We start from the raw sequence: 12,256 nt of genomic DNA on the forward strand, positions 1-12,256 counted from the left end.
CCAGTTGGTCCTATCTGTGGGGCAGCTATACCAGTACTGGGCACAAGTGCCAAAGTGTCTGGCAGATCAATGGAGACTGTTCGAGCAGGTCGTACAGCTGGTCCTGGAGCAGGGACTGAAGGCAGAGGTGGTGCAACAGTCAGAACAGCAGAGCAAGTGGCCTTGCCTGACGGATTCTCAGCTGTGACTGAGAAGCGGCCAGCATCCTCATCAAACACTTCTGGAATGGTAAGTCTGTATGTGTCACCTTCCATGGACACTTGGTAGTCCTGAGATACCAATGGCTCCCCATTGAAAGCCATGAAACCTATGGTCAAAAGATATTGTAGATTATCTCCAACTAGCAAATAAAAACATGATGAAAACACATGGTAATGATAATATACTATCACTTTGAAGGTAAGTTTTACAACCATGGTCAACATTTTGTAAATTCTTACACCTCATAGGTCTTACAGCTTAGTAAAATTAGAAACATATGGCTATAGAATTTTATTTTTTTTAGAGAATAATAGCAAAATGATGCTTACTTTTGGCTTGGGTGAGCCTGTTATGACACACTCAAAGGTGACTGAGTCACCAGGCTTGGCATTAAGGTCTTGAAAAAGTCTGGTGAATTCTGGAGGTCGTTGTGGTATTTGCTGCCGTCTTGGTACAATGCGTTGCTGCATTATCTCCTCTGGTACTGGCTGCACTGTGAGGCGAGCAAGGCAAGTAGCTTCCCCTGCAGAATTAAATGCACGTACCATGTAGCTGCCACTGTCCTCTTCAAAGACCTCTGGGATAGTCAGTGAGTGGACATCAGCAAAGGCTGTAATCTGAAATGAGTGCAAAATGACATTTTAAATTTTGCGCTTTTAACACATATTTTAAGTCAGATCCTTTCATTATACAATAAAAAGTCTGAAGTCATCTGAAATGGCATATACATGTTTATCTACAGCTACCTCAATGTTTTTTTGTCTACTTGGACTTGACTCAAATGACAACAATGTCTCTTCTATACAAACCTGGAAGTCTGGCGAGCTCTCCAGCTGCTTAGTGTCCATGAACCACTGAACTTCAGGCATAGGATGGCCTGACACCCTGCACTGTAGACATACACGTTGACCAGACTTGATAGTCAAATCTTTCAGTGGCTGTGTGAACTTGGGTGCCATCATCTCACCCACTGATGCATCACTCATTTCACTGACCGCTGAAAAAGCACCCCAACAAATTTATGCACAACAGTGGCTCCAAAATGAAATTAACATACATTTGTGAGCTTGTAAGTCAAATCACTATAAGTATGACTTTGACAGCATCAACAGACCATTAACTAACCAAATTATTGATAACCTGTTGCTGACAGTAAAATTCTGCCTAGCAGAAAATAATAAGAAGCAGTTAAGATTGTTCAGATTATTACTGGGTTTTATGAAAAAAGCTGACATCAAATTAGCATTTATAGCCATACTCACTAGTATTTTTGTACCCATACTTTTTGAATTAAATAAGAAAAATGTCTAAAATGACTACAATATTCTCTTCAATTCCTTCTGGATAGCAATTATTTAACATTAATATCATGTGTAAACTGCTGGGATTATACATTTCTAAGCAATCAGGTAATTTTTAAACAAGTACCATTTTAAACAAGTGCATATGAAAGCTTGTTACTCACGCTCCACATGCAGCTTGCAGGTACTCTCAGCAGCACCATGAGGATTGCGAGCTATGACCTTGTAAGTTCCACTGTCCTGGCCCACTGCTTCACGGATACAAGTGTGCAATGGTCACCTTCAAAGAGCAGCTGGATGTCTTGAGATTCTTTGACTGGCTTTTCATTTTTCAACCAGATAACCTGGAGACAGCCAAGCAGAACTTTTTTTACACTGCATCAACATACCCATTGATTTACAAACTTAAGCAGCATGTATCTTATATATTTTCCTAGTTAGCACAATATGAAGTTAATAAAACAGCAATCCTGTACCTCAGGTTCTGGATGTCCCACAAGCACACAATCAAGGCGTACACGAGCACCCTCGGGTACATCTTTTGTTGGTGACAAGAGCTGAGTGAACATGGGCCGCTGAGGCTCAACATCTGTGGACACCTGTGACAAGTCTTCCCTGCAAAAGTATAAAAATGACAGCCATATTAACCCTGGCAACAACTGGAAGAGGTAACTTTTTAAATCTGTATGATTATGTATGCTGACAATACTCAAGGAGATTTTGCCTTACTTAGGAATACAACTTACACAGGGCTGGAGAACACTGATTCAATTGTGAGCTTGCAAGAGGAGCGGACCTCCCCACCCATGTTCTTGATTATTACTGTGTAAGTGTCAGAATCTTCAGCATAGGCCTCTCTGATATCCAGTGAAGAAAAGTTGGCTTCAATGGTGATCTAAACGATACCAAAAGATCCAAAGCATAATAATTAGCATTGTTAAGTGTTTCAGAAGCCCCATGCACATTATCAAAGTACCAAAAAAAGCAAAGAATAAAAATATCTCTCAATTACACTCAGGCATACATGCATGCATGCACACCCACATACACACGTGCATATGCACACCCAAAAGTAATTTTTCTACCAGGTCTTGTTCTCAAGTTTATTTTGATCATGTTACAATTGTAAACAGCAGAACTGGAACAATCCTGAGACTGATAATAAAAAGTATGAATGCAATATTTTGCTAAGATTTTTAGCTAAAGATCTTTCTAAATGCAATCATTATCTTCTAGCAAATCATCTTGCTTAAAAAAAAATGTATTACCTTGTATGTGGCACTTGGAAGAATGCGTTTGGGTCCACGGAACCAAGCCACATCTGGTGCTGGTGAACCTGTGAATCGCACCTCAAAGTGAACACTTTTACCTTCTGGTGCTGTGATGTCATGCAGAGGCTGCTGGAACACTGGTGGTCGCATTGCTGAAAGAAAAGAAAAACACCTGATGAAAGTATGATAGACAATATGTACTCCATTTGTTCTTTTGCTGAATACTCTGACATGAAAGAAAATGTATCTTTCATGATGTTAGCAGATTTTTCCATGCTTTGGAAACTGTGCATTCCATAATAGCTGTGTCCATTGTGATATGAACATCAACATGAATCTGAAGTCCATACCAAAGGGACAAGACTCTTATGTTGTCTCTTCTTTGCTGTCTGTATCAGGTAAAACTTTTTTTTGTATTTTATTAGGCAAATTATACTTATTTCAAGTAAGAAAGTCAGCATTTACCACCATTTTCATACACTTTCTTTTAACATTCAATAGGGTAATTTGTTAAATTTTGATCACAGAACAATTTTCAGATCCAGGCAGTAACACATGCAATAGACAAGATTTTACATGTTGTCTAGTTTCAGTGAAATCCTGAACCTATTTCATGTTTTTCAACTAGCTGAAACATGGATTTCTACACTAAAAATCAGAATGGCAAAGAAACAACAGTTACTTCAGCTGAGTTTTTTTCCCCCACATGCTTGAAGGATTTGTGAATCATGACCAGAACAAGACTTTCTATAAGCATTTATTTACAAGGTATAGAGTTGTTATGCATAAAGAAAGTATTCCAGCAGTAAACATCACATGCAGTCCTAATGGAGCAAATTTGTGTAACACAAAGTCCATGTGGCAAAGCAGCCTAGATAGGAGGCTGTAAAATGTCAGAAAGATTTGAAAGAGAAACATGCATTCTTCTGTGGTTATGTCCATTTAAATCTAATATACAATGCAGTAATAAGGAGAACAGGAAAAAAATGAACTAGCCAACATCCTCTTGAAAAAGAAAGCAGCCTCAGTCCAAAGTTCCAGGAGTCAAGCCAAGGAATACAAATCAAGGAATCCCGCTTGACTTGTACAATCACAATATCCTCAGGAAAGATGGTAACTACAAATTTGCTACAACTAGGTTGCATGCAAATACCATGCCATGCTAAAAACCACTCCGATCGATGAAAGTAGGCTGAGCTTACAGATCACAGTGATCCTAGCTGAGGATGAAGCTTCACCACCAGGGTTGACTGCACGACAGGTGTACCTGGCAGCATGGTGCAACCCCACCTGACGTACTTTCAAGCAGCACGACCCATTGATTTTAGTAATTATATAGTCTGGTGAGTTGTCAATGTTGATTTCATCCTTGTACCAAGACACTGCCGGTGAGGGGATGCCCACCACATGGCATTCCATCACAAGTGGTGCTCCCTCAACCACTTCCACAGACTTGATATTCTTTGTAAACTCTGGAGCTACAATCTGCTGATGGGTTTCTGTAAATCGGGTATTGTTTAAGTTAACATCTCACACACTGAAGTAGAAATTTTTAAAAGAGTGTATATAATGTTAGTTTGATTGCATATAGATATATATATAAAATAAATAAACCTTATTTGTGCATTATAACAAACACATGCACACACATGCATACAAGGGACACTCCCTCATCTCATTCTTCTTTCTCAGAATAAAAGCCCTTTTTAAAATAAAAAAAAGTCACCATATAAAAAGTCTGTCATTTTCACTTACCCCTAACTGTAAGATAAGCTGATGACTCTGCCATGCCTGATTGGCTTGTGAACCGGCAAGTGTAGCGGGCTGTGTCTTCAGAAAAGGTTTCCTCAATGGTCAGAGTAGCTAGACCCCGATCATAATGAGTCTCATAGTCTGGGCTGTTAAGTGGCAAGTTGTCCTTGAACCAGCGCACCTCAGGAACTGTCTCACTTTCCACCCGGCACTCAAAGGTGAATCTGTGCCACAAAAGTGCATGCATTCTAAGCTCCTATTGACCTTAAGAATATAACTCTCTTAAATAACAAAACACACAATTGGCCAACAAATAACACTCAGCTTCCAATAATCTTCATGTATCATAGCTCCTTGCACAGCTTCAGGCATATTTCTTGATAAAACAAAGTTTCCTACATAATTTGCATTTAATATTATAGCTCCTCTTGTAGCCACAAGCAGTTTTTGATAAATAAAGTTTCCTGTAATTTTCATGCTTATAATTATAGCTCCTTGCGTGCCTTCAGTTATACTTTTCAATAACTACAGTTTCCTACAATCTTTATATTTCTTATTACAGCTCCTCTTGCAGCAACAAGTATAGTTTTGATAATGTTTGATGCTGCGATGAAACTCTAGATTTTGACTAGACTTTTGACCAGATGTTAAGTGAAATTAACACCTGTAAAATGAACTGTCATAAAAGAAAGGCAGAAAAAAGGACAGAAGGAAAAAAAGGCAGTCATCGATGCTTTTGGTTGATGGTAAGGTGTTAGAGACTGCATTTTTGTCATGGCTAGCTTTTTGCAGGGGTGGTGCCCATCTTTCCTCTCCTTTGCTTCTCTACTTTTCCCAACCCTCTAAAAATTCAGGCACCAGTTCAACAGCTAGGTTGGGTTGTTAAACCAGACAATTTTGTTAACTCACTTCACACCCTCCACAACTTCAGCATTTTTCAGGTGCTGTGTGATGCGAGGTGGCTTGGGCTGAGCCCGAGGTGCAGCAGCTGCTGCTGCTGTTTGTCTGTCCATAGTTTCTTCTATGGGTGGAGCCTGAAGATAAATTTTCCCAGAAGTTATAAATAAACTGATGCAAATGGAAACAGCATGAAAAAAAACAAAAAAGACTACCATTTACTAGGTGCAGAATCTCTTGCTGTCAAGTGCATGTTTCTTATGCATTAGCTTAAACAAAGCAATCAAACTTGACATTTATAGCTCACTGTAGAGCACAGGCCTTACATTTTACTTTGCATTACAAAGAAAAGCTGAATGGTGGGACATTATACAGTCCATGAAAAAGACCAGAGTTAGAAGAGCCAGTCCCTAACACTACTAATTCTATGTAACAGTGTTCTGAAAGCAAAAGCAAACTATAAATTTAACACACAAAAAATATATATATATATAAAAGAACTTGTGTTAACATAGACAAGATGATTCTTAAATTATACAAAAAACTGCTAAAATTGCAGGCTTGGAGCAATGATATGGAATAACTAACAAATGGATTTCGATAAAATAAGAAAAGCTCTTCAGAGAGATATCTTTTGGCATTAATTTACTTGCACATGCTCTTAAACAGATCTTGAAAAGCACAGAAGGAATAAAGGAGAAAGAACAGACCCTGTAACAAATACTTCTGACTCTTCCTGTCACCAAAACAAAAACATTTGGCCACAGGATTTTCAGTTATTGTCCAGAAACAATGGAACTCTCACCCTTTCCATATCCGCCAGCTACCCAATATTGAATCCTTTAAACGTGCACTGAAAACACATCTCTTCCGTAAACATTACTCCTAACAACCTTTCCCAAAATGCTAGTCCTTTTTCACACCCTTTCTTTTGCAATGTCATGTTAATCTCAGCTCTTGTTCTTTTATTTGGTTCTTCTTTGTACTTTCTGTATTTCATTTTATTCTTCGTTTAGTACGATTGTTGTTCATATGCTATTTGTTTGTTTTCCTGTCCCTCGTATGCTGTCCATGTTCCCTTCTTGTTTTTAAGCACTAAGAGCATACTCCTTAGGAGTGTGAGTATACACTTTACAAATTTTGCATGTCTTATTATTTATTATTATTAAACAAAAAAAAATCTCCCTCCATTAGTAATCTTAAAAAGCAGTGAACAATAAAGAATAAACAGCTGCAAACTATTTTGCATAGGGAACTCCAGCTAGTAATTTGAAACAAAAACCTACCTGCTTTCCCTCTAGATTTTCTTTGAGTAGGGACAATTCATTATCCGCTTGTTCAAAGGACTGCATGATGTCTTGATACTGGATAATGAGCGGCCGAACCTTGTTGGCACCTTGATCACCTGTAATGCATAGGTTGGCACAGTGTCAACAGTATATTTTAATTGCTGATGGGGTGTCAAAACTATGAAAAAAATGTTGTATAAACTGAACATTTTTCACAATCTATGTGCATGTGTGTATCAAGCATACCTACATCTTATTACCCATGTTATTACCCATCACATCCATTGAAAAAGATTTTAGATCTCTTAAATGAAAATGAAACAAGTAAATATTACTAGAAGATGGCAAACATTTCATTAAACACTGACCATACAGCTGCAGAGAAAGTTCTGAGATTTTCTGAAGGCGCTGCTCTTGAAGGGGCTTCCCTTGCTCCACAAAGCGTTCCAAGCTCTGAATAAGATCTGCAGCATCCTGTGGTGCACGGCACTCAGGTGCACGCCGCCCAATGTTGATCAGCAGCTGGCTTCCCTCCCGCATCCATATTTCACACTAAACATAAAAGATGTATTTGTCAGAGCCACTGAAGTAAGGTAAGAGGTTTGGAGTCTGATAGTCTGGTGTCCAATCCCTTTCTAGATGATTAAATATTCTTCCACTGAGATGAAATGCAAGATATTCTTGTCAAGTTAACTGCTTCCTTAACTGATTTTTATACAAACCTATTACAAAATACTAAATAGGGACTAGAATTAAAGATTTTATCATTACTTATATTTCGACCTGCTGGGAAGGTTAAAAATTCCCTTAAGTCTAAGAGAACAAAGTGACTTGTAAAATCAAAATATTTGCTCACAATAATGCTAATTATAAAAAGTATTGTCTACATGTTAGGTAAAAATAATTCAAAAGCTTAAGAAGAAAACGGTTGACAAAGATAAAGATAAAGAGTTTTCTTTTTTTTTTTTTTTTTACCTCTTCAATAAGAGTGAAGTATAGAACAGATGTATTTAGTTGTGTGCGATAATCTCGCACGCTTGTGTGGAATGTACTCCATTTCTTCTTCAGCACATCAATTTCTCTGTGGATGTTTTCTGAATCATAGTGTTTATCTTGCACCATGAGTTCTGCTGTGCTGATGAAATCTTTTATCTTTCTCTCAATCAGCTGAAAACATAATACATATGATTATGATGATGTGAAAATGTTATCTTTAACTTTAGTGCATTTTGAACTGCTCAGTCTCTACCTGGCAGGTCTTTCACAATTATGAAAATAAATATATTTCACAAAACAGAAGCTGTTGATATACCTAATAAACATTGCATTACTAGCAGCAGTATACATATTGTATCATTAGCAGCAGTATACACACCGCATTGTTTATGTGCCAATGATCAGCAACAAATAAAGGGAAGTAAAAGTGTTTAAGCATGAAACTGTAATAAATGCATTCTATAAAGTGCCAGTCAAGCAAAGAAACAGCATACCTCAACAGTCTTTTCAAACTGATTGAAAGCCTGAGCAGTCATCTTTGCTGCTGGCAGGGAGTTTCCATAACTTCCTCGCCTAGCCTGCAAATGCTGATGCAACTCATCGATTTCAGAATGGATCTGCAATATAAGGTAAATTATAATTTGTTTATTCATCTGTATAACCAGTCCAAAAAGAAAACAACAACTTATGTCCTTAAATATGATTAACCACACTTCTGCAAGTTTCCTTTTTTAACAGACCTGTCTGAGGTCATAGTGGAACTGGCAGATTTGAAGATTCTGCCTCAGGCGCCGTTCCTGCTCCTCCCAAGTGGAGTCCCACCGGCGCCTATACTCTGTCATAACATCCAAGACTTGCTGGACGTCTTCTCGTGCTGCTGCCTCTGCATCCTGAAGATGTCATAAAACAGTTTAGTAAACAATCAAAATGGTCTTCATTCAATCAAAAAAATAGGTACCCATAATGAACAATAATAAACCATCATCAGCAACACTTCATTCCCTGTGCTCTGAAGTTTCAGAAGAGCAGCCCACTAGAAGCATCATTCCTTTGTATGACTTTTATGCAGCCTCAGTTTTATAGGTGTACATCATGCCTGGGTGCACTGAATTCATTATTTTAAGTACTTCTATTTTTTTATGGTATTTTTTACAATTTTATTTCTAGCACCAATATTTAAAAGCAATACTTTAATGTTAGAGTGGTGTCACTTCACCTTAAAGGCCTGAGGGAAACATCTCTCCACAATTTTTGATTAATTTGTTGTATTTTTGGTGTTATTGTATAGGCCAGTGGTTTTTTTCTTTGTATCCTTGCTGTGCCAGACTGTTTGACTTTTATTTTCCTCTACTACTTTCAAATTTCCTGTCAACTGCTGGTATTTTCCACTGATGCCATGCCATAACAGTTTCCTCTGTTTTTTCCAAGTCATCACGACTATGGACCTTACATAACTTGAAGATCACACAGTCATTCCTCAGTTTCATGCAGTTTTTCTCTGCTTGTGATTGCATCAATACCAGCAGTCTTCTGGCGACATCAGCTCCACTGGCCTGAGTATCTCTTAATCTATTCTGCATTCTCCACAGATGATACAATAGCTTTCTGAGCTATAGATATGAACTGTAACAGCTCGTAATCTTGGTGTACATTGTGGATGTTATAAATTATAGCAGCACAAGAACTCAAGCCTTCAACTAATGTCAGTAACAGAACAGTTGGGTTTTCATCTTCCCTTTCTGTTTTTGTTTGCGTAGTTGCTATGCAGTACTGTTTGATTTTTATTTTTCCTCTATGACTTTCACACTTTCCATTGACTGCCACTCTTTTCTGCCTAACGCCATACCAGCTTCTTCTATTTTTACAAGTCATCACTGCTATGGGCCTTCCATAACTGGAGAATCACAGTCATCTGCATTAACATTTTCATGCAGTTTTCTCTGCTTGTGATTGCATTGATACCAGCAGTCTTCTGGCGATTTCAGCTCTGCTGGCCTGAGTATTGATCTATTCTGTTTTCCCACAGACTACACAGGCTGTTTTTATTTATTTTTTTTTTTTTTGGTCATTTGTTTGCTGGCATATATTGGATTGTGTCTGTACGTGTGTGTTGCACTTTTTTTTTCCTCCTTTTTCTTGTAAAACATATTGAGGCTTCTGCCAAGTCAAGAAATGCGCTATATAAATTCCATTTATTATTATTATTATATCCATAACATTTTTAACAACAAACCTGCTGACGAACACGGCGAACAATCTTGTCTCCTTCTTCTGCAGTGTAGTTGATAAAATGTGAAACTTCTGTCTTCTTTCGCTTATGCTCTTCCAGCATGGACTCAGCTTGAGACAGGTCAGTTGGCAGCTGTGACTGCATATACTCTCTCTCTGTCTTCTCTATCAACTCGTCCAGCTGTAGAAAAGAAACAACAGGCTCACATTACCTTCAGTAAGTTTAAACATTTTAGATCACTGCAATTATTTTCCTCTTTGCACACAAATATTCTGTCAACTTTTAGTGAAAATTTAAATATTTATTTTTCATCTAAACAAAACTTGATTTTCATTTATGTATTCATGAACATCCATGATATTTTAATATCTTCTGATTTTTTTTTAATCCATACAAGCATGGAGATTTAGGCACAAAAACATTTGAAAATAACCTCTATGAAGAAAAAAACCAAAATGTTTGCAGAAATACAACTGATTTTTAAAATACTTTGAAAAATTACCGCCAAAATGTAAACACCTGGTGAATAACAAACTTCCCTTTATTTGCCTGGAATTTACACTGCAACCAATTTTAAAAGCTTCATAATTATATAAGGCATTTATTAAGCCCATATTCAATTTCCTCAACAAATATACCTGGCTGACATTCTTGAAGAACTGGATGGTCATCTTGATAAGAATCTGGTATTCATTCATGCGAGCTTGGAAGCGTTGATGCACACGAATCAATTCATTAACAATTTGTTCCTTTTGACCTCTTGTGTCGCCTTTTAGAGACAGCAGCTCTGCTGTTTTCAAATGCTCTTCGATGTCTTCTTGGGCTTTCTGCATTACAGAATCATGTTAAATTGAATTAAAATGTCATCTTTTAAGGCTGGAGCTATTTTGTGGTAAATATTCTTATTACTTCACTGTATTCAATAAGCACTTATCCAGACTCTTTTGATATCTTCCCTACTATCTTCTTCAAATTCTTCTGAAGCTGTTCTGATGTACACCTAGTCTACCCATACCTCATGGTGCTGATGAGCAAGTGGCATATTTTTGTGTAGTCTGTGTTTCTTCGATGTTTGAGTTATGTCATTGTTATGTTAAGTAAATCTTGTATTGCAAGTACGGCAAATTATTTTATCAATAAGCTCAGAGAATTTACAGCACAGAAAGAAAAGTTGAGTTCATTTAAACATGTTTAGTTAAAGAACAATGTCTACCTGGCAGATAAAAAAAAGAAACTCTGATTTGTAAAACATTATTGGAAAATCATAATGAATGCTATTATCATACCAAATGTTACTATGTCATCTGATATATGTACATGTGTATGCTCACATGCACGCACATGCAAACATGTACACATGTGCACGTGTTTACTCTCACCCTTCCTCTTTCTCTCCCTTTGAAGTTTCCAATCAAAGAAATCACAGCACCTTTGCATGAAAGTCTGTGAATTACTCAACCACTTAAGCTCACATGACACATTAACATTTTAATCAGGTAATAAGACGAGGAACCTGATGCGAATGTTGTAATGATAATAAATGTCAATCAAATTCCTGTCGCTTGGAGAACACAATGGCTCTATGGTTAAGATCAATGGTTTCACCATTCTTTGGAGGTGTCTTCACTGTTTTTCCACAAAACAGGCACCAGACAACATCAAAAACATCAAAGTTGACTACCTTGGCAATGGGAATGAATTCTGTCAGCTTTCTCTGCAACTCTTGTGCCTTCTGCAGTGAGTTGCCCAGGTTACCAGCAATGTAGGGCAGGAAAAACTCCCGCTCAATCTTCATTACATGGTCAATTGTCTACAGAGATGCGCAAAAAAGGCTACCATTAACACAGAGACTAAAAAGGGCCCTTCCTTGGTTTCGTGGGATTTTGGCATCATCACTGTCCAATTAATCACAGAATGATAAAGTTTCACAGATGCTGATATAATTTTCAGCCTGAGTGAAAAGGTTTGTTAATAACAGAAAAAATTTACTATGATGACAGTGTCCAGAAGCCAAGGATTCCATGAAGCCAAGGACATGTCTTTGGGTCTGAATCTTTTAGAAGTACCTTATACATTGGCAGAAATTCATCAAGATGTGCTTGTATCTGTTGGCTTGAGCTTTTTGTAGAACCCAGCTCACCAGCAATGAGCGGGAAAAAGTCATTCTCAATTTTCATGACCCAGTCAATAGTCTGGAAACATAAAAAGGTTGGGGATTCCCTTATGAAATTCCACCCCCTGATTTTAATCACAACCCACTGAGGTCAGCAAATGAGGCAAGACATGACTTCCTTTTGTGGATTAGAAGCAAAAAAAAGT

General features: G+C 37.6%; 2 protein-coding genes across 5 annotated transcripts in view; both read right to left on the reverse strand.

The window, feature by feature from the left end:
- LOC112566590 (myopalladin-like) lies at window positions 1–1,481 on the reverse strand. The gene is made up of 4 exons (XM_025242870.1): window positions 1,478–1,481; window positions 1,011–1,198; window positions 531–818; window positions 1–307 (listed from the first exon to the last, which is right to left on the reverse strand). Exons 1-4 carry the CDS (start codon window positions 1,479–1,481, stop codon window positions 140–142), a joined length of 648 nt encoding a protein of 215 aa, XP_025098655.1. The 3' UTR covers window positions 1–139.
- LOC112570043 (coiled-coil domain-containing protein 141-like) overlaps window positions 1,060–12,256 on the reverse strand; it is a 33,002-nt gene continuing 21,805 nt past the window's right edge. For 2 of the 4 annotated variants that reach the window (XM_025248234.1, XM_025248242.1), the window contains exons 14-29: window positions 11,619–11,747; window positions 10,576–10,764; window positions 9,941–10,117; window positions 8,448–8,597; window positions 8,202–8,324; window positions 7,687–7,878; window positions 7,080–7,263; window positions 6,709–6,827; window positions 5,435–5,559; window positions 4,529–4,749; window positions 3,976–4,272; window positions 2,771–2,925; window positions 2,249–2,397; window positions 1,979–2,117; window positions 1,667–1,846; window positions 1,060–1,198 (exon numbers count right to left, since the gene is read on the reverse strand). In XM_025248234.1, coding sequence (XP_025104019.1) covers window positions 1,718–1,846; window positions 1,979–2,117; window positions 2,249–2,397; window positions 2,771–2,925; window positions 3,976–4,272; window positions 4,529–4,749; window positions 5,435–5,559; window positions 6,709–6,827; window positions 7,080–7,263; window positions 7,687–7,878; window positions 8,202–8,324; window positions 8,448–8,597; window positions 9,941–10,117; window positions 10,576–10,764; window positions 11,619–11,747 — 2,478 coding nt within the window. In that variant the 3' untranslated portion in view covers window positions 1,060–1,198; window positions 1,667–1,717. Of the gene's footprint in view, window positions 1,199–1,666; window positions 1,847–1,978; window positions 2,118–2,248; window positions 2,398–2,770; window positions 2,926–3,975; window positions 4,273–4,528; window positions 4,750–5,434; window positions 5,560–6,708; window positions 6,828–7,079; window positions 7,264–7,686; window positions 7,879–8,201; window positions 8,325–8,447; window positions 8,598–9,940; window positions 10,118–10,575; window positions 10,765–11,618; window positions 11,748–12,003; window positions 12,130–12,256 lie in introns of all 4 variants that reach the window. The other 2 variants (XM_025248251.1, XM_025248260.1) reach the window with 2 other exon arrangements.

The sequence above is a fragment of the Pomacea canaliculata genome, linkage group LG1 (assembly GCF_003073045.1).
Source record: "Pomacea canaliculata isolate SZHN2017 linkage group LG1, ASM307304v1, whole genome shotgun sequence".
Classification (NCBI taxonomy): domain Eukaryota; kingdom Metazoa; phylum Mollusca; class Gastropoda; order Architaenioglossa; family Ampullariidae; genus Pomacea; species Pomacea canaliculata.

What these genes read in the sequence shown, in the direction of transcription:
- LOC112566590 (XM_025242870.1), bottom strand. An exon ending in AGAGCTCGCCAGACTTCCAG is followed by an intron (nt 819 to 1,010) that starts GTTTGTATAGAA and finishes CACTCATTTCAG; the next exon opens with ATTACAGCCTTTGCTGATGT. An exon ending in CAGGCTCACCCAAGCCAAAA is followed by an intron (nt 308 to 530) that starts GTAAGCATCATT and finishes TTTTGACCATAG; the next exon opens with GTTTCATGGCTTTCAATGGG.